Source organism: Panicum virgatum, chromosome 2K (genome assembly GCF_016808335.1).
Source record: "Panicum virgatum strain AP13 chromosome 2K, P.virgatum_v5, whole genome shotgun sequence".
NCBI lineage: Eukaryota > Viridiplantae > Streptophyta > Magnoliopsida > Poales > Poaceae > Panicum > Panicum virgatum.
The window spans coordinates 59,966,564-59,992,079 of record NC_053137.1 but is presented as its reverse complement, the minus strand read 5'-3'; the positions used below and the strand labels follow the sequence as shown (position 1 = coordinate 59,992,079).

The window sequence follows — 25,516 nt, the reverse complement described above, 5'->3', positions numbered from 1 at the left end:
TATTAAAAAAAATAAAAACATCTCAGATGCAAGCAACAATGGCTTGAATGTTTTATTTGTTCTATAATCCGACAATTATCCATGTATTTTTCTTTCGGAAAAAGTCTAAATTACTACCCTCAACTATAGCCAAAATCTAGATAAACCCCTAAACTATCGTTTGGTTTATTTTACCCCTCAAATTATGCTCTTTGGTTCAAATTACCCCCTAATATAATTTATCTTTTTCATTTCTCCATGTATAGGTGAAGTTTTAAGTTGAAATTTTACAAGATGATAGTACACATCATAACACATGTTAGAAAAATATATCGTAATTTTTTATCATTATTGTGATATGTTAGAATATTTAACAAAAATTAAACATTGGAGTTCAAAATTATATGAAAAATAAAGTTGAAAAATTACAAAAAATTTCTAAAATATGCATCGTGATGTCCACTACCACCCTGTAAAATTTGAGGTTAAAATTCATCTTGTGTATGGAGAAACAAAAAGAACAAATTGTATTATGGGGTAGAATGAACTAAATGACATAATTTAGGAGGTAAATTGGACAAAGTTATAGTTTAGGGGGTTATTCGGACTTTGTCTATAGTTGAGGGTAGTAATTTAGATTTTTTTTCCTCTTCTTTATAAATAGAAAGAAGTTTGTTTCCTCAATCGGTTAATCCTTGTAAAAGAAGACTCGACTAGGGGACGAGACATCTCCTTGATATTACGCTGCAGCTCAGAACCCAAACTGGCTAAGCGAACCACTTCTCGGGCTAGTTCGGCGGACCAATTGCACCATGAGAGTGTTGTGTCGTTCAATTCTCATCATTTCTACTAAAAATAGAACGTTGTTCTAAAATGTGTAAGAAGAGATAAATACTATAAGCATCCGCTCAATCTTAATTCTTAATTAGTTATATATTAGATAAAAATATTTTTTGAAACATTAGGACCCCAATTTGCATTTCGCACCGGAGCCCCAAATTTTTGGAGGCGGCCCTGCTTATGTGCACTTCTAACCCTCACAAATATTTAAACTAAAGAGAGTTGGAAGTGTACCTAAGGACCATCAATTTGCACTCTACTAGACTCTAAACTGGCACTAGCAAATAAGATAGAAACCTTTGTGAAGGTCTGAAGGAGAAGGACCTCAATTTCCCATCATACAATGAATTTTCTCCAACAAAACTGCATTATCCACAAGGAAAAAACTTGCAAGTATGTTTTCCACGTTACCTTACCTAAACAATTGTGTTCATCTAACGGATGCGTGTATGCAAGCTCATCTTTTTTTTAGATCCAACATATGAACCACCAGCTTTATTGTGCTCATCTAGCTTGTTAATAGCAGTACGCATCTGGATCAGGCGTTCTCTCGAATTTTAATTTGATGGGCATGTTGGTACGATAGTTAAGACATGAGATGAAATAACTTGAATTAAAAACATCATATGGGGTGTGTACTTGAGCAGGTATACTTTCTGGATGTAAAATATTAATTCAGGCTTGATCCAATGATCTATGATCACACTATATTAGATGCAACTCTGAAATCTGAAGATACAAATTTCTTAGAAATGATCATCTTTTAGTTGTGTATTTCATTGAGTAGAGAACAAGATTAATTGATGCGGATAATTTTCAAATATCAATTCACCATGGTCCTACTAATATTTCTGTAGAAACTTATGGCCATATGTAGTAAATTCTAGCAACTTTATCCATAGCTGATATTTCCCATTGGTAGTATGCTTTTCACCCTGGGCAGATAGATGCCAGTGGGATGCAGACTTACTATATACTCCCTCCATTTCAAAATATAGGTCATTTTGGCTTTTTTAGATTCATAGTGTTTGATATGTATCTAGATATAACATATGTCTAGATACATAGCAAAATATGTGAATCTAGAAAAGTCAAAACGACCTACATTTTGGAACGGATGGAGTAACACACATAATGATAGTTTCACGAATGCCTTTATGGAAAGTTTCCACAAAAAGTTCAGATGATGATGATGTGCAGTTGTCCACCAATTGGAACAGAGACATCTGCTGCAGTGCTGTATGGGCCTTTCTTGTGTTGGGAATGATTACGAGTCTAAAGCAAATTCTAGATGAGTAATAAAAAGTATGGTTTTGGATATTGTTTGTCTAGCAGTTTTGTGGGTTTTTAGTGGTAAGTAAGAGTCACATTGCTTTCCACAGTATCGGTTGTACTGGAGCACTTGTCAAGGTTATTTGGGAAGAATGATATAAAGCCTTGCAAGGTGGCAACCAATATTCCCTCAAAAAAGGTAGCAACCAATATTCAAGGACTCCATGCAAATTAACCAAGATGGATCACTGGCTTGTGTCTGAAGACAGACACACTACTGGAGGTACCTTTACAGCTGAAAAGCAAATGAAAGACATCAATATGGATGGAAGGCTGGCACTGTGTGGAAGCACTCATGGAGAAGAATATTTTAGTGACCACATGGCACAGATGTAAACGGGAATGTTCCAGTAGCAAATCTACTGCAGCGTGAATGTTCTTATATGGTCCCAGACTTTGTTCATTTTATTAACTACTGTAGATAGTATAAAATATTTTGACTGCTCTCTGGACCCAAGTCTCATTTTAATGGAACTGAGGCATAAATTTTCGATGCCCTGTTAGTAAAAAAAAAATCACCAACTAAACATTTGCAGCATAAAATTTAGTATAAATCTTTTTTCCTTCAATGATTGAACCCATGATCTAGCTCGTGCAGCTCACAGTACTCAACTAACCCGTAAATAAATGATGAGTCTGGCCATATATTAGGAGTATTAACCCATGAATCTTTGAGCCTAAATCCCCAAACCGCTCCATAATAATAGAGGCACTAGATTCTCCTCGTCTTTTTGATTAGCACGTGAATTTGTAACCATTTTTCTGTAATCAATTAGACCAGATTCTCCAATTTCCATCGGTCAGTAGGCACACGAAATTATGTATGCATCTCTTGGCATTTATTTGTGTTTGCATCAAATCAGATCAGAATATCAGATCTGATCTGATCTGATCGCAGCCGCTGCAAGCTAGCTAGAGGTTCCTGGCCACAAAGGTGCTACGGTCCTCTCTCGCACGATGGAACACAACGACAGGCAGGAACATGCGGCACGATCATGGCAGGACTGGAATCATGGTCAGAGTAAACAGGTGCAGGCACGCATCAAGTTGTACTTAAACTAGAATACTTGATAGCTATCTGGTCCCAGATCTGGGAGGGAGAAGCCAACAAACAAACAAACTGCGCCAAGAATGTGCATGATTTTCTTGCTCCCCTTCCATGTTCCCCCACGGTGACAAGATGTCAAGATCTGGTTTCATTCCCATGCGCTGCTGATGGTAAAGGGCTAAAGGCTGCTGCCTGCTCAAGGCAGATCCGATCTCCATCCAGGCAGCCACGAGAACTTACTGATGATAGATGTGAGGTCTGTGGAGAATCAACTAAAACTACCGCCCATATACTATTGCAATGCGAGTTTGCAGCCTGCTTCTGGGAAGAACTGGGAATGGACATCTCATCGAGCGACACAGATAGCGTGCTTCTGCGGATCTCTCGACCACAGGCGATGCCAGAGAAGCACTTCAGTACCTTCATCTTGCTGTGCTGTTGGGAGCTGTGGAAACGCCGCAACAATGTGGTGTTTCGGGGAGAAAGAGCGACGATTCAAGAAACGCTGAGGGCCTGCCGAGCAGATGTAGAGCTATGGAAACATAGACTACGACAAGAAGACCGCTGGGTAGTGGCGGCCTGGTGCGCGAGGCTGCATAATGGCTAGATAAGCTAAAAAACGTGTTTGGTGTTGGAGTTGAGTGGGTGACACTTTTGGCAAGTGTTCGCCAACTGTAAAACTTTCTTGAATTCAGCCATTTGGGGCAATTTGGCAATACAATCAGGTGGGGATCCTCTCCCCCGTTGACAGTCAAAAAAAAAAAAGAGAACTTACTGTTCCAGTTAACAAACCAGAGCACAGCACATGCGTCTTCTCCTGCCGCATGTTAGCTGGTTCTCACCAGCACGCCTGACAGGCGCCAGCCAAAGAAAACCAGCGCTCCCAGCCGCCATTTGCACCGGCACCACGACGTGCCCGCCGCGAACTCCCGTGAACCCCGGCCGGTGCGTTGCGGTCAGACACATGGACGCCGCCGCCGGCCCGGCCCGGTGTCCGTTCCAGCCCGTAGTTTTTAGTCTGTCTTGCTGCTACACACGCCGGATCATCGACCGATCGATCCATCGGGCACAGATGACAACTAACAAAGATCTGGGTGCGTTTTTCACGGCTGGTGTGTGCAACCTGTGAACTGCCCGGCACCCGGCCGGCACGCCCCAGTCACCCTCGTGCATCGACACGGCGGCCGTGCCCCCATCCTATATAGGTGCAGCCCCCTGGCTTCCTCTCGTCGTGCGCCACTTCACTGGCTTGAGTGTCAGTGTCCTCACGTTCCTCTGGTCCTTAGCGGAACTGAAGAGGAGAACGTACGTCGCAGCTAGCTAGGCCTTGACTGGCATGGCTTCGCCGGCGCCGGCAGCCGGTGCCGCCTACGCGGCCAATGGCGGCCTCACCGACCGGCTTCTAGCGAGCGCGAACGGCCACGGTGCCGACGCGAAGAAGCCCGGCCACGGTGCCAGGGGCAAGTACTGGGTGGCCTCCGACAAGGCGGAGCGGCGGGCGGCGAAGGAGTCCGGCCGCGAGGACGGCCGTGCGCTGCTGTTCCGGAGGTACAAGGTGAAAGGCGCCCTCCTGCACCCCCTACAGGTAATGCCAGCTCGCTCACTGAATTTACTTTACTTTGTTGGAAACTAGCCAGAAACCATCAGAATATGTATGTATGCATAACTTGCTGTGAGAATACTAGATTTGTACTAACTTTGGGAACTGTTGATTTCAAAGTTGACTTTGCATGCCTGAATAGACCCTGCTGGATTAACATACTCTCCTGGAAGATTTGACTGTATCTTGTGGTCACCAACTAACTCACACACGATGGCATAATGATTAATAAACATTAACTTGCACGTCTGGGGCGAGACCACCTGACGAAGGCATGTTCTCGTGCTACAGGCTGCTGATCATCGTACGCCTGATCGCCGTCCTCCTCTTCTTCGCGTGGCGCATCAGGCACAACAAATCCGACATCATGTGGTTCTGGACCATGTCGATCGTCGGCGACATGTGGTTTGGCTTCTCGTGGCTCCTGAACCAGCTCCCCAAGTTCAACCCCGTCAAGACCATCCCGGACCTCGCCTCCCTCAAGCGGCACTCCGACCTCGCCGATGGCACCTCCAGGCTCCCAGGCATCGACGTCTTCGTCACCACAGCCGACCCCATCGATGAGCCGGTGCTCTACACCATGAACTGCGTCCTCTCCATCCTCGCCGTCGACTACCCGGTCGACAGGCTTGCCTGCTACCTCTCCGACGACAGCGGGGCGCTCGTGCTCTACGAAGCGCTGGTGGATGTTGGAAAGTTTGCGCCTCTCTGGGTTCCATTCTGCCGCAAGTACTGCATTGAGCCGAGGGCACCGGAGAGCTACTTCGACATGGTGGCGCCGCCGCAGGCCGGAAGAGCTTCGCAGGAGTTCTTGGACGATTACAGGAGGGTGCAGATGGAGTATGATGAGTTCAAGGTGCGGTTGGACAAGCTCCCTGATGCCATCCGCAAGAGGTCTGATATGTACAACAGCATGAGAACTGCAGAGGCGACTTGGATGGCAAATGGGACGCAATGGCCAGGCACATGGATCGATCCGACAGAAAACCACAGAAAAGGACACCATGCTCCAATTGCTAAGGTACTAAAAAGTTCAGGTTGCTGTTGTTGTCTATCTTTTAGTAAGTAAATAGCTGACGAGACACTAATGCAATCCCCTAACTTCAGTTCTGGAATCTTATTATTAACAGGTTGTCCTGGATCATCCGAACTGTGGACATTCACAACCGAATGCTGAAGGCAATCTCAGCATCAGTGCCACTGATGAGCGCCTCCCAATGCTAGTCTATGTCTCTCGTGATAAGAACCCAAGCTATGACCACAACAAGAAGGCAGGTGCCCTGAACGCGCAATTGAGGGCCTCTGCTCTCCTGACTAATGCCCAACTCGTCATCAACTTCGACTGCGACCACTACATCAATAATTCTCAAGCCCTACGTTCGGCGGTCTGCTTCATGCTAGACCAGCGAGATGGTGACAACACTGCCTTCGTCCAGTTCCCGCAGCGCTTCGACAATGTTGATCCGACGGACCGATACGGCAACCACAACCGAGTATTCTTTGATGGAACCATGCTTGCCCTCAATGGCTTGCAAGGGCCCTCATACCTCGGTACTGGTTGCATGTTCCGTCGCTTAGCACTCTATGGTATTGACCCACCCCACTGCAGAGCAGAGAATGTCACGGTAGAAGCTACCAGGTTTGGTAACTCCACACTCTTCCTAGACTCAGTGTCAAAATCCCTAAACCAGGAAAGGTCAGCCACACCGCCGCCACCACTTGATGACACATTTCTCGCCGAGATAGAGAGGGTCGCGACCTGTTCTTTTGACAAAGGGACTGATTGGGGCAAGGGTGTAGGGTATATCTATGACATAGCCACAGAAGACATAGTGACTGGATTTCGCATCCATGGGCAAGGGTGGCGCTCCATGTATTGTACAATGGAGCATGACGCATTCTGTGGCATTGCACCAATCAACCTAACAGAGCGCCTCCATCAAATTGTGCGCTGGTCAGGCGGGTCTCTAGAGATGTTCTTCTCCCACAACAACCCGCTTATTGGCGGCCAGCGACTACAACTTCTTCAACGGGTCTCCTACCTCAACATGACGATCTACCCAGTCACATCAATCTTCATCATGATCTATTCTCTTAGCCCAGTGATGTGGCTTATCCCTGATGAAGTATACATCCAGAGACCATTCACTAGGTACGTCTTGTACCTTCTCGTAATCATCCTGATGATTCACATGATTGGGTGGCTCGAGATAAAGTGGGCGGGGATCACATGGCTGGACTACTGGCGCAATGAGCAGTTCTTCATGATCGGCTCAACAAGCGCATACCCGGCAGCAGTGCTGCACATGGCAGTGAACCTCCTCACAAAGAAGGGCATTCACTTCAGGGTCACTTCCAAGCAAACAACTGCTGACACCAATGACAAGTATGCCGACTTGTATGACTTTCGATGGGTGCCGATGCTCGTCCCGACAATGGCGGTTCTGATTTGCAATGTTGGTGCCATTGGTGTAGCCCTGGGAAAAACCATGGTATACATTGGAACATGGACAGCAGCCAAGAAGATACATGCAGCGCTGGGTCTGCTGTTCAACTTATGGATCATGTTTCTCCTCTACCCATTTGCACTAGCAATCATTGGACGGTGGGCAAAGAGGCCGATCATCCTTGTAGTCTTGTTATCGGTTATCTTTGTACTTGTTGCCCTATTGTATGTAGGTCTCCATATCTTACTTTCTAGTGTTATTCCATTCTAGGTGGACAGCAAAAACAATGTAATTTCTTGTGTAGTTACCAAGGGACCAATTATGTTGTTCCCAAAAAAAAGGGACCAATTATGTCCCACTGTATCAAATAAGCTGATGCATTCTTACTAGGTAATAATTAAAAATGGTACTAATTGAATGCAGACCATTTGAATTTCGGCCTCACACAACCCAATTCATCGATGGCAGGGCAAATGTACATTTGGCAGCTAATGTTAGCAGTTGTTTTTGCTTTTTTTTTCGAGAATACGTAGGAGAGCTGCGTATCATTGCATTAAGAAGAAAAAGGATTGTAGTTTATAACGCGGGCCTAGAGGGGCACACGCACACCTCAACCGAACTTTAAAAGACTATACGGCCCTAAAAACAACCGAATAACACCTGGAAGAACCCAACCAACTAGCTAGAGATGACGCTTCCACCTAACGACGACTGAAGAGGCCCGCCGATTCCAGCAAGTTTTGTCGCACCGGTCTGAATCCAATTGCCTCCCTCAGCGATGATGTCGGTCAACAGGTGATTCAGAGTCCACTCAACGTTGTTGAACACCCGTGCATTCCGCTCTTTCCACACCATCCAAGAGACGAGCATCACGGCTGTATACAGTCCCTTCTTCTGATCTTTGGACAGATCTTGACGCAAAATAAGCCACCATTCTAGGAAGCTTAAATCTGCAGTAGGCGGAGGGCTTTGGTAACCGAGCACAGTAAACATGGAGTGCCAAACCTGCTTAGTGAAGCTGCAAGTGCAGAGTAGATGATCGGCTGTCTCAACTTCCTGGTCACACAATCGGCAGTATGTATCCGTTGTTAGCCCACGACGATGCCTACGGTCAGCTGTCCAAATACGACCTTTGACTGCCATCCAAGTAAAAAATTTGACTTTTAGGGGCGCCCAAGCATTCCAAATTGGTCTTGCTCCCTTGAAACGAGTGCTCCCAGGGAAGAATGCCTGGTAAGCTGACCTAGCCGAGTAGGTGGCATCTGGAGTCCATTTCCATTTGATAATATTCTCCACGCCCAGCCTCAATTGCACGCCTTCAACAGCCTCCCATAACAGTAAGTATTCAGAGATAGCTTGGACAGTAAGCGTGCCAGTAATGTCTTGAATCCAACTCTTGTCAACCATGGCAGCGGCAACTGTTCTTGTATTCCACAACTTCAGTTTGATGAGCTTGCAGAGTTCAGGTGCTAACAGGCAGGGTGAGTTGTGGCCGAGCCAATGATCTGACCAGAACAGGGTTAAATTGCCATCACCCAGCTCGATGACGATGGAGGCATTGAACATCGCCTGCACTACAGAATCTTTGCCAAAGTCCAGTTCCAAATTTTTCCAAGGTCTGTTAGCATCCGTACGCTTGAGCCAAAGCCACTTTAAACGCAGAGCATAAGTGGCTAAACGAAGGTCCACCACTCCCAAACCTCCAAACTCTGTTGGCTGGCGAACAACAGGCCAGGCCACCAAACAATGTCCGCCATTAGCTTTCTCTTTTCCAGACCAAAGAAAGCCCCGTCTCCTTTTGTCAATTTCTTGGATCACCCAATCAGGCACCTTGAGAGAGATTAAGGTGTGCACTGTGCACGCAAGCAGCAGACATTGTGACTTTCACCAGGGTTAACCTGCCGGCTTTGTTCATAAGTGATGCCTTCCAAGTCGGGATATAAGCTGCCACCCGGTCAACCAGAGGCTGAAGGTGGGCTTTGCGCAGACGTCTCACCGTCAGTGGCAGTCCGAGGTATTTTATAGGGAAATCAGCAATCTCAGCCGGCAACAATTGGCCAGCAAGGGAGACTTCACTGTCACTACATGCAATGGGTGCAATCAGACTTTTCTGCAAGTTTGTAAGCAAACCAGAGGCATCTCCAAACAGTGCCAGTATCTCCTTAGTGGTGATCAAATTTTGGGCCGCCGGTGACACAAATAGCACGACATCGTCAGCATACAAGGAGCACTGATGTTGGATGACATGGCTGGCAGGTGGAGACAGAACACCCAGTGATGCATCTCTCATGAAGAGACGCTGTAGCATTTCCATCACAAGTATGAAAAGCATCGGCGAAAGCGGATCACCTTGACAGAGGCCCCTCACATTGCAGATTAATCTCCCTGAATCGCCGTTCAGGAGCACCCCTAGTCAAAGCAGTGGAGACAAGTGAGGCAATCCAGTCTCTCCATTGTGTGCCAAATCCTAGAGCTTGTAGCACCTGCAGCAGGAATGGCCAGGACACCGTATCAAACGCTTTAGAGATGCCCAACTTGAGAAGGAGCGCCGGTTTCCTCTTCCTGTGCAATAGCCTCGCAGCTTGCTCCACAAACTTGAAGTTATCATGAATGGATCGCTTCTTAATGAACGCACTTTGATTCACTCCTACCAAGTTATCCAGCTCCGCACTACTACAAAAATCATTTACCGAGGCGGGCAAAAACACTTAACCGAGGCGCTTTTGGCAACCGCCTCGGACATAGCGTCACGGTAAATAAGCCATTTTCCGAGGCGGTTGCTTGCCCGCCTCGGTTAATCAAATAAAAAAACAAAAAAAATTAAAAAGCCCGTGGACAGGCCCGCCGAGCCCATCCACGGGGAGGCCGCCGCCATCGCGCCTCCGCTCGTTCCGCCGCCAAGGAGGCCGGATCCAGGGGCGCCGCCCTGCGCCGCCGCCGGATCCGGCCCTGCAGCAGCCAGATCCGGCCCACCGCGTCCGAGCCGAGGTGGGGAGGGAAGGGCCGAAGAGGTGGGGAGGGAGGGGCCGGCGGCGCTCGGGGAGAGGAAGGATGCCGCCATGCCCGCCGTTGCCGGGTTCGGATCCCGCCGCTGCATGGTCCTGCATGCCCGACGCCGCCGAGCCCGCCACCGCCGGGTCCGGATCTCGCCGCCGCACCGGAGGGGGTGCGCCCCACGCCGTGGTAGTGGGAGCAGGGAGGGGCCAGCCGCAAAGGAGGGAGGGTCCCGCTTCGGATCCCGCCGGCGGCGTCGCGTCCGACCGCCGAAGCAGTGTCCCACCACCAGAGCAGCTTCCTGCCGCCAGATCTGGCCCGCCGCGGGCGTGAGGACCCCGGGGCCGCTGCGCCTCTGTTCGCGCCGCCGTGGGGGGCACTCCTGGCTGGATCCGCCGCCGTGGGGGTCCACTTGGCTGGATCCGCCTGGCGCCCGCCGCTCGCCGGCATGGGCTGCACCTGCACGAAGCGGAGGCGGGGAGGAAGCGCGGGGTGGCGGCGGGGGATGGCGTGCCTGCCCAGGATGTCGAGTGCGAGCGGTGGTAGGGGATGGGGAGAGGAGAACTGGCGGCAGGGAAAGAGGGGAGAGAGGGAGAGAAATGGATGACTCTTCCAAACCCTAAGTAGCTGTATATATGCACTGGGCGCCATATTGGGCCAAGATGGACCGTTTGGGCTTGAAGTTGGATTTGTATTTTCCGAGACGGACCCTTTATCTTGACCGCCTCGGTTAATAGACTTTGAGAGGCGGTTTTCCATAACTGTCTCGGTTAATAAAAAGTGACCGCCTCGGTTAATGCTGGCCATTAACTGAGGCGGTTTTTTTTTCTTGCCCGCCTCCGAGGCCTTTTTAAAATGCCTTGGTTAATCAGTTTTTGTAGTAGTGCCGGTGCCAGGCGATTAGCCAAACATTTAGCAACTAGTTTACCAAAACTGTGTATCAAACTAATAGGCCGGTAGTCACTCGGTCGTTTCGGATCCTGACACTTTTGTAGCAGTGTGATAAGTGCTCCGTTCAGACGCTGCAGGTTTTTGCTTTGAACTAGGCATAATTTCTTTGCCACCAGGGACTTATGATATAACTGGAAATATACTGTATAGGTCTCGATTCATCCATACTATTGCTCTAGTAAGCGGTTAATAATTCACTTTACTTCGCAGCCTGATTATAAGCCATATATATCCCTGGCAATGGCAAGAATGATAGATTCCGCAAAATGGAACAGAGCTTCTCAAACTGAATTTCAGCCAAGAACAGACAGCAAGACGGAGGGACCACACGGATATCTAGCACCATGTATGGCTCTATCAAACTCGAAAATAGAGAACTAACACGAGTTCTCAAAAATCAAAGGTAGGGGGGGAACACACTACCAGTTCACGCAGGCATTTGATCAAACGTTTGGAGGATACAGCACGGGACAGCAGGATCTCACTGAGACAGTCAGACCAACCACTTATTCCATCCAACTAGAGGCCGAGGATGCAGAGGGTTACCCGTGGAAGGAGAAGACGAAATTCGACGTCGACCTGAGTGGCAGGGGAGCGGAAGCGCCGCCGGCGAGTCGGCGACGTTACCGGAGACAAACGCCCCAAGCCAGATTCGCCGTTCGCGGCCGCTTTTGGCGTCAGACGACGGCTTCGTGGGCTTGATTGTTGAGAGAATTTGAGCGGATTTTTACATTGATGGGCTTCCAGATCAGATGCTAGGCCGCTTTCGGCCTCGGGAATAGGTGCTTCATAGGCTTCGTTGTTTTCCAGACATTTTGAGCCGCCGTCTACGTTAGTGGGCCGAGCATTAGAAACATGAAAAAGTCTTTAAACTATTGTAAAGTTGTTTTTTTAAAAAAAATATTATAAAAATCTGATTTTAACCTTCAACTATAAAATCAGATAACGAGGGCCATCCAACTATCAAAACCGGATAAATTCAGCCCTTTATATGGTTTCGATTCAAAGGTAGTTTTGTATTTTAAAAAAAAACTAATTAAATCTGCCTGAAAAAATTCTAATTAGATCTAAAAATAATGAAAAGATACTTTAAATTAGAAACATATGAAACTAATACTATTTTTTAAAAATATAAGTTATCTATTATTGCTCTGTTTAAATACTATTACGCAGCACCAGCTTTAACATAAGCAACTCAAGTTCAAATCCTGTCGGACGTGTTTATTGCTGGAGTAAAGGGCGGACTCACCGGCAAATGTTAGGAGTCGCTCGGGCTACTAGCAGTCAAACCATCGCACAAGGCCTAATAACTACTTTTTTGTTCCGAAACAATTTTTTTTGTTCTCGAACAAATTGTTTGTATTGCTAGAACAATTAAAAAATTATTCTGAAACAAAATAAATTTGTTCTAGAACAAATTTGACTATGGACCAGTTTAGACCCAATAACATAAAATCTGTAGTGGGTGACAAGTCTGCTGGGGTCACATGCGTGACCCCGGCAGCGCCCGACTGATCAGGGTAGAGGGCCCGGTGCCTAGCGTCCAAATGAATACGGCTGGATAACGAGCCGTCGGCTCCGATTCATTAAGATAACGAGGTGGCCCGGCTAGGCTCGTTATCTTGAAGAACTTATATTAATAAAGCAAGTCACAACAAAATAAAATGTTGCACGAAATAAGACAAATGGGCAAATTTGGGGTTGAAACATCAAATGGATTATAGTTTGAAACGGAGAGAGTACATAGTTGAAAGACTTTTCAAGTTATACGGGAACTATCAAATTCCCAATACATTATGATCAACATACGAACTACTCCCTCTGTAAAAAAAAGTAACTTCGTCATAAATCAAATATATTAATATTTTATGGGCCTACAAACTCAGAATCAAATATGTATACATAGCAAAAATTATACATCTAGATTTGCCAAAACAACCTACAATGAAGGAGTAATAACCAACCAATGTAAATGAAATAGAACCGTGCACCCCTTTACTAATGGTCGACTAATTGAGGGAACTACTTAGGGGTGGTAAATGGCCTAAAATTTTGAACTAGAAAACCTAAGGCCCGGGTCCTAAAAGGGCTAGGTTCTAATTTTATATAATTTTGAGCTAAATATTTAAGGGCCTTGTTAGGCTGTGAAGATGCCACTATGGCCATGGCCCATTATCACCCCTGTCGGAACCTCAGGACTGGGGTACCCCTCTTACCATGTCAAGACTCGTGTAGTTATCAGTAACTACGCCCTAAGGAACTGAGCAGCCGGACCCCTGGGATCCGGCTCCATCTCGTCAGACCAACGGCACCGAACCCGCTTCCTGCTCGGGGCAGGTCCGGTGTCGCCACGTGTCCCGGAGAAGAAAGCACTCAGGGCCAAACGGCTGGGGGCCCCGGACCCCCCACGGGGTCCCGGACCCCCTCATACTATCCGGACCCCTCAGCAGGGAGAAAACAGACACCCCACCCAGGGGGTCAGGAGCCGCCACGTGTCCGCAGGTGGCGGCACGCGCGCGTGCCGAGACGCTTCCCCAGGAAGACTCACCTACCTACCGCATTCAATACAGTAGGCGGAAGTGCGCACTGCCATAACAAAGGCCGAGGCAGCTTTGGCCAGGTTGCACTGTTGGTTGCGTGTTACCAAGGAGCCCAGAGCAATCGCTGGCGCTGCTTACTCCGCGTATGTCAGCCTACTATGCCAGTTGGATACGACGGCTCGGCTTCGCCCATTAAGGCACCTACACGGTAGCCTCGACAGACTACGCCGCAAGCTACATTGCTCCAACCGGCGCCTCGCCGATGGGACAAATAAAAGACCCCCCACGGTCAGAGAGTCTACAGGACGAGGAAGCGTATCCGAGAAGAGATTCCCAACCACTGTAGCACCATTAGTATCTTTCCAGTATAATATACATCCTTGTTGGGCCCACCTGCCGGGGTCCAACGCCTGTGTACGCGTCCTCCTTTGCTCTATAAAAGGGAGACGCCCGTTAGAAAAGGACTCAGGCCCAGGAGAAGCCCGGGCTGGGCAGAGGATAGACTCATTCATACCTAGTGCAATACATCACATAGTGGACGTAGGGTATTACGCTCCGGCGGCCCGAACCACTCTAAAATCCGTGTGTTCTTGCGTTCTTGCCCCGAAGCTAGATCGGCCTAATAGCTTAGCACTTCCCCGAGTACTCCCCCTCGGGAAATATACGAGTGCGTTCCGCGACCCGGCTGTGGGTACCCCCGAAAGCCCGCGACATTTGGCGCCGTCCGTGGGGATGGAGCAAGTGTTGGCTAGATCTCCAGGCTTCTGAGGCTGAGCTCATCCTCTGCAACGGCGACGAGAAGATGATGAGAGGCATGGCGGCACCTACACCGCATGTCATAGCGCCAAGGCAGCAGCGCCCTCGGTGCGGCGGCGCGCGGCAGCGGCGCCTGCTGTGCGTCGCCACTGCGACACCTCAGAGCCGGCGCAGTGGCGTGCAGCGGAGACGCCCGCTGTGCGCCACCCTACAACACCCCCGCGTCGGCTCAAGGTTTTCTCTCAAACAACCACTAGGACTCCCCTGCGGCAACATGGCATCGGCTCAAGGCTTTCTCTCAATGTGAAGCCTGGGGCCGACCACTGTGGCCCGGGGAAAGTCTATCGTCGTCTCCTCCCTCGCCAGGACCGAGTCTCTCTTGGTGCTGCTGCAGACAGGATTCCGCCACCAGGCGCGGGGGCCTAATGCCAGCACCAAGGTCGAGCCGGCGAACGACCGCCCTTCTCCACGCTCCGTGCTCATCCAAATGAGCACCCAGCTTGTGGTGAGCAACCATCGGGCTGGCTTCCGACGGCAGACGGTAGCGGCAGGGCCACTCCCATTCAAAGCCAAAGAATTTGTTCTCATGCTATCTGAGCGTGGGACAATTCTTGTGCTGGGAAGGGCCCCGCAAGCTCCCGAGGTGATGCTGGATGATGCTGTACAGGCACGTTCAGACCGCCTTCGCCCCCAACAACTGAGGAGTTTCCAAGGTGGCAGTTCCACTCCGACCAGGGACGAGCATGACTCACAGGGCGATGGCTGAACGTTAACATTAGATAGGATTGAATGTATTTCTCCTTTGTAATAACATGGTGCCTACGTGTGGTTCAGAGCGGTAAAGGTCCGCTCTTGTAAACCCGACCTCTAGCTTCATCAGGCAACACCAACAAGTGGTCCAGAGCGGTAGAGGTCCGCCCTCATAATCCCGATCTCTGATGTACACCACTAGCCAAGAAGTAAAGGAGATCTGCTTCCTCAGCCTTATCTTTACATTAACTTAACAGCACTCGCCTGATCAGCTTGCATTTTTTGCTAATGATCCAAATAGAGTTGATGGCTAGTGGTCAGGTTGGAATGCCCATTCTAGCTGGAAGGCAGTTCGGACCCCTAGGGACCTGCTCAGGAGAAGTGATACCCGTATCCTGGGGAAGAGAGGCTCCGCGTGGCTTAGCCTGGTAATGTACCCTAAGCCTACGTACTTCTCTGCCCTGTTACGAGTCCCCTAGTATCCGAGGTTGCTGTTTCTAGGGGTCCCGGGCTCCTTTCTAGTATAAGGCTTGGTTTCCAGAGCCACACCGCTAGGTCCGGATACATATCTCGACGGATCGATGGCAACGCTCCAAGTCCACTCCGGTGGCCCGCTCCGGCGGAGACCGCTCGCCACGGTCACTCCAAGTCCACTCCGGTGGCCCGCTCCGGCGGAGACCGCTCGCCACGATCGCTCCAAGTCCACTCCGGTGGCCCGCTCCGGCGGAGACCGCTCGCCACGGTCACTCCAAGTCCACTCCGGTGGCCCGCTCCGGCGGAGACCGCTCGCCACGATCGCTCCAAGTCCACTCCGGTGGCCCGCTCCGGCGGAGACCGCTCGCCACGGTCGCTCCAAGTCCACTCCGGTGGGCCGCTCCGGCGGAGACCGCTCGCCACGATCGCTCCAAGTCCACTCCGGTGGCCCACTCCGGCGGAGACCGCTCGCCACGGTCGCTTGAGGCCGGGTCCAGGATGAGGTACTTGCTCCTTGGACAGCTCGAGGTCTGCTTAGCTCAGTTCCGAACCCTAAGCCAGCACCCTCGCCACCCTATGGAAAGCACTCTAGTACCTGAACCTGGCGATAAATGCTACGACCTTAAGGGGGTCCGGAGCACCCGCTCTCGTCATGGGCACGCCAACGCAATCAGTATTGCGTCACGATAATGGCCCCACCTGCGGGTTCGTACCTCTCCCAAGGTGGGCCCGGGGGCCACTGTCGGTACCTCAGGACTGGGGTACCCCCTCTTGCCATGTCAAGACTCGTGTAGTTATCAGTAACTACGCCCTAAGGAACTGAGCAGCCGGACCCCTGGGATCCGGCTCCATCTCGTCAGACCAACGGCACCAAACCCACTTCCTGCTCGGGGCAGGTCCGGTGTCGCCACGTGTCCCGGAGAAGAAAGCACTCAGGGCCAAACGGCTGGGGGGCCCGGACCCCCACGGGGTCCCGGACCCCTCAGCAGGGAGAAAACAGACACCCCACCCAGGGGGTCCGGAGCCGCCACGTGTCCGCAGGTGGCGGCACGCGCGCGTGCCGAGACGCTTCCCCAGGAAGACTCACCTACCTACCGCATTCAATACAGTAGGCGGAAGTGCGCACTGCCATAATAAAGCCCGAGGCAGCTTTGGCCAGGCTGCACTGTTGGTTGCGTGTTACCAAGGAGCCCAGAGCAGTCGCTGGCGCCGCTTACTCCGCGTATGTCAGCCTACTATGCCAGTTGAATACGACGGCTCGGCTTCGCCCATTAAGGCACCTACACGGTAGCCTCGACAGACTACGCCGCAAGCTACATTGCTCCAACCGGCGCCTCGCCGATGGGACAAATAAAAGACCCCCCACGGTCAGAGAGTCTACAGGACGAGGAAGCGTATCCGAGAAGAGATTCCCAACCACTGTAGCACCATTAGTATCTTTCCAGTATAATATACATCCTTGTTGGGCCCACCTGTCGGGGTCCAACGCCTGTGTACGCGTCCTCCTTTGCTCTATAAAAGGGAGACGCCCGTAAGAAAAGGATTCAGGCCCAGGAGAAGCCTGGGCTGGGCAGATGATAGACTCATTCATACCTAGTGCAATACACCACATAGTGGACGTAGGGTATTACGCTCCGGCGACCCGAACCACTCTAAAATCCGTGTGTTCTTGCGTTCTTGCCCCGAAGCTAGATCGGCCTAATAGCTTAGTACTTCCCCGAGTACTCCCCCTCGGGAAATAGACGGGTGCGTTCCGCCACCCGGCTGTGGGTACCCCAAAAGCCCGCGACAACCCCAGTACTACTTCCTCTTCATTCTAAAAGGACAATATAAAAAAATTGGACCTAGGTATACAGGGAAGGACAAGCTGAAAGTGAGTTCAGAGATTTGCCAAACTTGCAGACACTGGAATTCTACTTCAAGTACAGGAACTCCAGATCCGTCTACTCTTATTTCTTCCAATTATTATCTGACCAACTTAAATTTTCAACAAATACGATTGGTCAAATGAAAAAGATTCACGGGCATTTTTTCCTCGTGGTGACAATCAAACAAAAAGTACAGAGATTTTCTAGCGGCCTGCCTGGTTGTACTTAATTTTTAGGCAACATTCTTCAGAAAGACTTCACAAGCCAAGGTACACTGAAATATCAGTGGGCGAGCTGAGCTGGTGTTGGGTACATGGAGACCACAGGCGTTGGTTGGGCGGTTGGGCCGCTGGTTTCACCATTCTCGATCGAGAGTTGGGCAGTCCGCCACTCATAACAGTGCTCCGAAACCCATTCACCACTTCGCCTGACGCCGGAGTCTCGTGCTTTCCTCAAAGTTCTCACAGCCACCGGAGTCTTGCTGTTCACTGCACAATAGAATGGTACAATGCGTTCTCCCGTGGCTTTCAGCCCAGCTGAGCTGTAGACACATCGATCAAAAACAACTCGTTAATAACCCTGGGTAGAGTGCACCGGAGATCAAAACAGCCCAGCTGAGCTGCAGGCTCATCGATCAGGAACAGTAGCACCGGAGTCTTGCTGTTCACTGCACAGTAGAATGGTACAATGCGTTCTCCCGTGGCTTTCAGCCCAGCTGAGCTGTAGGCACATCGATCAAAACAACTCGTTAATAACCCTGGGTAGAGTGCACGTTTGTGCAAAGATGTCATCCATCCGTGTTGAAAATTTTGAAAGACGCAAACCGAGAAACATTTTTATTTTGCAAGAAGGTGACTTTTGGCCTGTAGATTTTGATGGGTCAGAAGCTAACTGATTATATTGCTGGTTTGCTGTAGTTCACTAGATAGGCTGGTCTGAAGGATGGAAAGAATAAAGCAGTGGCGGCTTCTCAGTTGCTGTATTTTGACCATGACAGAGAACAAAAATGATACTCCTCCCTGCCTACCAACTTGTTCGCTTTCCCGCCCTATATAACCCCGGTGGCAAGCACCAAGTTGACACGGCTAGCAGGCTAGGAGAGGTTCACCGTCCAAGATGGCTGCAGCAGTGACTCGCCGGATCAATGCCAGCCTCCACGTCGAGGCAACCGGCAACAGCGCAGCCGACGGGGAGATCCGGCGTGACAGCGCAGCAGCTTACTCGCCCGCGGCCAAGCGGATCAACGACGCCAAGGACAGTGATGTCTGGGTGGCCGTCCAGGAGGGAGACATGCCTGGCGACTCCACCCAGGCTCTGCTGTTCCTGACCATGAAGGTCAAGGGCAGCATCCTGCATCCTTACAGGTTGATTTGGCCATCCATCGTGGACTGTCTCTAGCACTAACTTTGCATTAATGATCTCCTAACTGGCTAACTCGATAGCAAAACTTGCAACCATTACATGCTCTTCTGAAACTGACTTCTATCAAAGTTGTCTGTGACTCCACGGCTAGATATACTGATGTCTGCCCGTTATCTGTCAGGTTCGTGATTCTTCTGCGGTTGATCGCGGTCTTCGCATTCTTCATATGGCGCATTCAGCACAGAAACCATGACGGAGTGTGGCTCTGGTTCATGTCCATGGTTGGGGACGTCTGGTTCGGCTTCTCATGGGTCCTCAACCAGCTCCCGAAGCTAAACCCCACCAAGCGTGTTCCAAACATCACCGCCATCAGAGATAAGTACGAATCCTCCACCTCCGGTGAATCCAAGCTGCCTGGCATTGATGTCTTTGTCACCACTGTCGACCCAGTGGATGAGCCTATACTTTACACGGTGAACTCCATCCTCTCCATCCTTGCCACTGATTACCCAGTGGAGAAGTATGCCTGCTACCTTTCAGATGATGGTGGAACGTTAGTCCACTATGAGGCAATGTTTGAAGTTGCAAATTTTGCTAAGTTGTGGGTTCCCTTTTGCCGGAAGCATTGCATAGAGCCAAGAGCCCCAGAGAACTACTTTGGGGTGAAGAGGCAACCATACATGGGAAGTATGCAAGAAGAATTCATGAGTGATCACAGGCGTGTGCGCAGAGAATACGAAGAATTCAAGGTGAGGATAGACTCTCTTTTTAACACAATCTACCAAAGATCTGAGACATACAACAGAAAGAATACCAAAGATGGTGTCAAGGCAACTTGGATAGCTGATGGAACACAATGGCCTGGCACATGGATTGAGCAAGCTGAGAACCATAGAAAAGGACAACATGCTGGAATTGTAAAGGTATAATCTGCACCCTTTCATAATGATTATATTAAATGGAAATTTCCACTAGATATTGGGAATTAACATGCTCTTTGACAGGTCATACTAAACCATCCAAGCCGTAAGCCACAACTCGGACCGCCAGCAAGCATTGATAATCCATTTGACTTTAGCAACGTTGACATGCGCCTCCCCATGCTTGTCTACTTATCCCGCGAAAAGCGCCCTGGCTATAACCACCAAAAGAAGGCTGGTGCCATGAATGCGATGCTCCGTGTCTCTGCCTTGCTCTCCAACGCACCCTTTCTCATCAACTTCGACTGCGATCACTATATCAACAATTCACAAGCTTTTCGAGCCGCCATGTGCTTTATGCTTGACCCCCGTGATGGCCAAAACACTGCCTTTGTCCAATTTCCACAACGCTTTGATGATGTCGACCCAACAGACCGGTATGCCAACCACAACCGTGTCTTCTTTGATGGCACCATGCTCTCCCTCAATGGTCTACAAGGGCCTTCCTACCTTGGCACTGGAACTATGTTCCGTCGTGCTGCGCTCTACGGCATGGAGCCACCGCGATGGAGAGCAGACACCATCAAGGTAATAAGCAAGGCCAAAGAATTTGGCGAATCAACATTATTCATAAACTCAATGATAGATGGTGCAAACCAAGAACGGTCTATCACACCAATATTCCTTGAAGAGTCAGTCAACAATGAGTTGAGTACCCTGATGACATGTGCTTATGAGGATGGGACTCCATGGGGGAGAGATGTTGGATGGGTGTACAACATCGCAACGGAGGATGTGGTGACAGGATTTCGCATGCACCGGCAAGGCTGGCGCTCCATCTACTGCTCCATAGAACCAGCTGCATTCCGTGGCACTGCTCCAATCAACCTCACCGAGCGTCTCCTCCAAGTATTACGCTGGTCAGGTGGCTCCCTTGAAATGTTCTTCTCCCATAGCAATGCATTCCTTGCTGGTCCTCGGATGCAGCACCTGCAGCGCATTGCATACTTGAACATGTCAACCTATCCAATCGTCACAATATTCATCCTAGCCTACAATCTATTTCCCGTTATGTGGCTCATCTCTGAGCAATTCTACATCCAAAGGCCCTTTGGCCCATATATCTTATACCTCATAATAATCATTGCAATGATCCATGTGATCGGCATGTTCGAGGTGAAATGGGCGAGCATCACTTTGCTGGACTGGTGCCGCAATGAGCAGTTTTACATGATTGGCGCAACTGGTGTGTACCCGACAGCAGTGCTTTACATGGCGTTGAAGCTCATCACAGGGAAGGGTATTCACTTCAGGCTCACATCGAAGCAGACAGAAGCTTGCTCCAATGATAAGTTCGCTGACTTGTACGTCGTGAGGTGGGTGCCTTTGCTAATCCCAACCATTGCAGTTTTGGTTGTGAATGTCGCAGCTGTTGGAGTGGCAATAGGCAAGGCTGCAATCTGGGGGTTGTTCACAGAACAGGCACAGCACGCAATGCTTGGAATGGTGTTCAACGTGTGGATCCTTGTGCTTCTCTACCCATTTGCACTCGGGATCATGGGACAGTGGGGGAAGAAACCTGCCATTCTGTTTATTCTGCAGCTGACGTCCATTAGCACAGTCGCTATCATGTATGTCACCTTCCGTACCATATACCCTTCAGACTGGTCAGAAATTGCAACTTCTCTTGGTAAAGCAGAATTAGTGAGTGGATCATCTGGGAGGAAATAAATCATTCTGATAATGCCACTGCACACTAGTGGAATAATTTGGAAGCTTTCATCTATGGTTTTAGATCTATCAAGGACTGTATTATCCATCGTGACATGTTGATATGAAACCTTTCAAGAATTCTCTTGTCCTTGCTTTGTATTTAACTATGTGTATGTGATGTCAGATCAAACTAGATCCGTGAAGCAGTAGCCTAGCAACATCTCTGCCACTCGTTAAGTCCTCTGCACAATTAATTATCAAGCGCCTAGTCATGATTGAAATATTAGTTTAATCGCTCCAGTAGTATTTAGCATTTAGATGACCTTCCCAAAAGTTTTCATTAGCTTGAGAAGATATGTTCCATAGGCTTTTGCAGAACAGCCTAATTAAAGTAACAAAGCAAGCATGAATAAAGTATAACGTAGAGTAACTCTAACACCGTGTTGGCGCCAATCTAGGGCCAACACACGAATGCGCTTGATCGCGCGGTGAGCGACGGCACAATTGCAGCGTCGATGCTCAGACCGGTCGGGGTAACCGGTCAGACCCGTTCGCCGGTGCAGAACGGCGAAATCTGACGAACACTCGCCTGGGAGGGAACCAGTCAGGGCAAGCGCGCGTAGGGTTGTATTAGGATCGGCAGGCCACCTAGAACGCCTTCAGACGTTGCGGAGACGAAGTAAGAACAGCAGAAAAGGGTTGGAAGGAGCTAGGGTTTGGAGATAAAAATAGAAACGATAAACATAAAGAAAAATAATGTATTGATGTGTTTTTTGATCGATTGGATGTCTCAATCTGCCGTGGCCCTTTATATTTATAGGGTGAGTGGACTTGTCCCGCAAGAAATCCAATTACAAGATCTAAATCTATGAAAATCTCTAGTTGTACTCGGACTCTACTTGGACCGGTCAGACCGGTCAGACCCACCGGTCAGACCGGTCGGTCTCCTGCCGGGTAGGCTACAGCGCCCTACCGGTCAGACCGCTCGGACAGACCGGTCGATGCCAATTTTGACTGTCAACAAATGCCCCCCTGTTTTTTGGTAAAGCTTGCTTGCCAAAAAACCATTCTTCTGAGCCAAAATTTTCTAAGGACGATGATTAACATCACATCGGCCATTTTTTTGTGCTAAGGGTGATAAACAATTATCGGCCATATCTTGCTTAAGTTGATGTTGAAGCAACTCGTTTCGGCCGCCATACCTTCTTTATGATTGTTGATGTCTTTGGCTCGACCTCTTCTTGTTGCTCCATTGTCTCCTTCTTGCGCATACGCTGCAACTTTCTCTTCTGGGTATGAGATAATTCTGAAGGACACCACTTCGACTGTAAATATTTTGAGTCTCGCTTTGAGCCTTTCTCATCCGCTTTGCTGCAATCAATATCCTGTTTGACCAGATCGTTGCTAGAAACAACCGGTCTTTGTGGTAAAGCATAATTTGGATACATAGGATGATAATGAATATAATATGATTGCATATAAATCCTACTATAATCCATAGGCAAATAAGAGTATGGAAACCAGCCATACCACGGAGTAACCGGTTCATTGGATGGCGTATCAACTTGTCTTGGATGAGAATCCGATTGCTCCTGATGTTTCGTTGAGGACTTCATATCTTTGACTTTACTTGATCGCCTCTTCTGAGCAGTTCCCTCCTTCTCATATTTAGCCAAGAGTTCCTTGAAACTCAGTCTTGTCTTGCTTTTGGAGGAATTCCCAGACTTACTGGGCGTACCGGTCAGACCGGTTCTAGAACCGATTAGACCGGTCGGACCGGTCAGACCACCTTTTGGACCGGTTAGACCGGTCGACTCGCTATCGGCCCCTTTTTCCTTGTCCTGCCCCCCGAGCGTTGAAGCCTCTGTTGCAACTCGAGGAGTCTTGCTCTGCAGCACCTTTTTCTCATGCCTTTCGTCACCAACCACCACATTTTTCCCTTTAGTCGATTCGGCTTGATGCGGCCGAATCAATACTTTTGGATTTGACAACTCAAGTGTATGAACGGGAAAATGATTTTGATCAACTTGCATCGCAGGAACAACCAATCGTCCTTCATTTATAGCCGATTGTATTTGTCTACGAAGAACATTGCAATCATTCGTGGCATGAGAAAAAATATTGTGTAACTTACAATATGCACGCCGCTTCAATTCCTCCGTTGATGGAATAGTGTGAGAGAACTTAATCTTCCCAAGCTTTGCCAATTCATCAAAAATTCTATCACACTTTGTCACATCAAAAGTGAATTTAATCTCATCTTGCCGATTTTTAGAATTCGGCTTTAAAGAAGTAAAAGTGCTGGGCTTATCACTAGATGACCATACAAATTCAGCGGCATATACTTCATTACCCTCATAGTCTGAAGATTCTCCTTGTAGCATATGCATACTAAGACGATCGGGTTTAAATTTTGCATCTTTACTTCGGTTTTCTTGAGCCAAAGCCCTTTGCAACACTTGATTAACGGTTAGAAACTCATATCCTTCTAATTTTTCTTTAATATGAGATCTCAAACCATTAAGAGCTAATTCGGCAAGATCCTTCTTAGAAATAACCAAACTATAACATCGGCTTTTTGTATCTCTAAATCTTCTAACAAATTCAGCAACAGATTCATCATGTTTTTGCTTAACCGATGTTAAATGACATAGCCTCAATTCATTATCACCATTGAAAAAATGCTCATGAAATTTACGTTCTAATTGAGACCATGTTTGGATAGAATTAGGAGCTAATGCCGAAAACCATGAAAAAACAGTGCCAGATAAAGACAAAGGGAACATTCTAATTTTCAAATGATCAAGACTCCCATAAATTCTCATTTGTGCATTAAACTGACTAACATGCTCCCATGTAGTCCTACTATCCTCCCCAGTGAATTTAATAAATTCAGGCACCTTGAAATTCTGAGGATATGGTATGGAATCAAAACTCTTAGGATATGATTTTTGACAAACAAGAGTTTTATCCTTAAGTTCTATCCCGAAAGACTCTTTAAACATAACAACCAAATCTTTCTTATGTTTCTCAAGTATTTGATTAAAATCATTGGCCTCTGATCATTGGCGCTAGAACTAATCGGCATTTGCGGTGCATGATTCGGCTGTGTATATGGTGTTTGCTGCAAATAACCATGGTTTGGCATTACACCATATGAATAGCCCGAACTTTGGGGAGGCATAGTATACGGATTATAAGTCATAGTGGAGTATGGAGGAACACCATAACCAGTAAACCCATTTGTTCGGCTAAAATCAGCCTGAACAGGAGGCATACTAACAATAGGTTCAGGAGACGACTGATACGTCACCAGAGCACCAGGACCGGTCTGACCGGACTGGTTGGAACCGGTCCACCGAGACCGGTCTGACCGGTTTGTGCAACCGATCTGACCGTTCCATTCGCGTACTGCTCTGGAGGTTTCTGACCATCATAAAAATTCATCGGCATGCTGTACTGTGGTGCAGGTATCGCCGATGATTCAGGAGACATAGAGTGATTTTGAAAAGTACCAGCAACACTAGACATAGGAGCACTACTATCATTGGCCAAGGGTTGCTTTTCTAAAGAGTTATCAATCATATTTTGAACAGTAGCAAGCATCTTTTCTTGACCATCAACCATTAATTGAGTAAATTGCTCCAAAATATCAGGAGATGCTGAAGTACTTACATTATTATTTGCTTTGGCTTGTTCTTCTTTACCCGAAAGAATGACCACCTCCTTATCCTTTAAGACTTCACCCTTCCGGTTCCTGGAGAAGTGAGACAAGAACCACTAACGCTTCTCTTCGATTTCTTTCTCTTTGCACCGTGTGTTCTCCACTTCGCACTCCTTGATGAAGGCTTCATAAACTTGACGATCTTCAGCCGACAGTTGATCAGGAGTGGGCCTAACGATGTTGCTGGCATCAACATCACTACTTGACAGCTTCACCAT

General features: G+C 48.5%; 2 protein-coding genes across 2 annotated transcripts; both read left to right on the top strand.

The window, feature by feature from the left end:
* The first annotated feature begins 4,454 nt into the window (after positions 1–4,454).
* LOC120690971 (probable mixed-linked glucan synthase 3) lies at positions 4,455–7,590 on the top strand. Its single transcript, XM_039973913.1, has 3 exons — positions 4,455–4,777; positions 5,085–5,820; positions 5,930–7,590. Exons 1-3 carry the CDS (start codon positions 4,536–4,538, stop codon positions 7,514–7,516), a joined length of 2,565 nt encoding a protein of 854 aa, XP_039829847.1. The 5' UTR covers positions 4,455–4,535; the 3' UTR covers positions 7,517–7,590.
* Positions 7,591–17,628: 10,038 nt separating this feature from the next.
* LOC120690961 (putative mixed-linked glucan synthase 1) lies at positions 17,629–21,759 on the top strand. The gene is made up of 3 exons (XM_039973904.1): positions 17,629–18,943; positions 19,123–19,864; positions 19,946–21,759. The coding sequence occupies exons 1-3, from the start codon at positions 18,696–18,698 to the stop codon at positions 21,590–21,592; spliced, it is 2,637 nt and encodes an 878-aa protein (XP_039829838.1). The 5' UTR covers positions 17,629–18,695; the 3' UTR covers positions 21,593–21,759.
* Positions 21,760–25,516: the final 3,757 nt, after the last annotated feature.

Bases quoted from the DNA above. Each gene is read 5' to 3' on its own strand.
- LOC120690971 (XM_039973913.1), top strand. From the start codon at position 4,536: ATGGCTTCGCCGGCGCCGGCAGCCGGTGCCGCCTACGCGGCCAATGGC. The intron at 4,778-5,084 runs CCTACAGGTAAT...CATGTTCTCGTG, and splicing joins AAAGGCGCCCTCCTGCACCC to CTACAGGCTGCTGATCATCG. The intron at 5,821-5,929 runs GTACTAAAAAGT...TATTATTAACAG, and splicing joins ACCATGCTCCAATTGCTAAG to GTTGTCCTGGATCATCCGAA.
- LOC120690961 (XM_039973904.1), top strand. From the start codon at position 18,696: ATGGCTGCAGCAGTGACTCGCCGGATCAATGCCAGCCTCCACGTCGAG. The intron at 18,944-19,122 runs GTTGATTTGGCC...GTTATCTGTCAG, and splicing joins AGCATCCTGCATCCTTACAG to GTTCGTGATTCTTCTGCGGT. The intron at 19,865-19,945 runs GTATAATCTGCA...GCTCTTTGACAG, and splicing joins AACATGCTGGAATTGTAAAG to GTCATACTAAACCATCCAAG.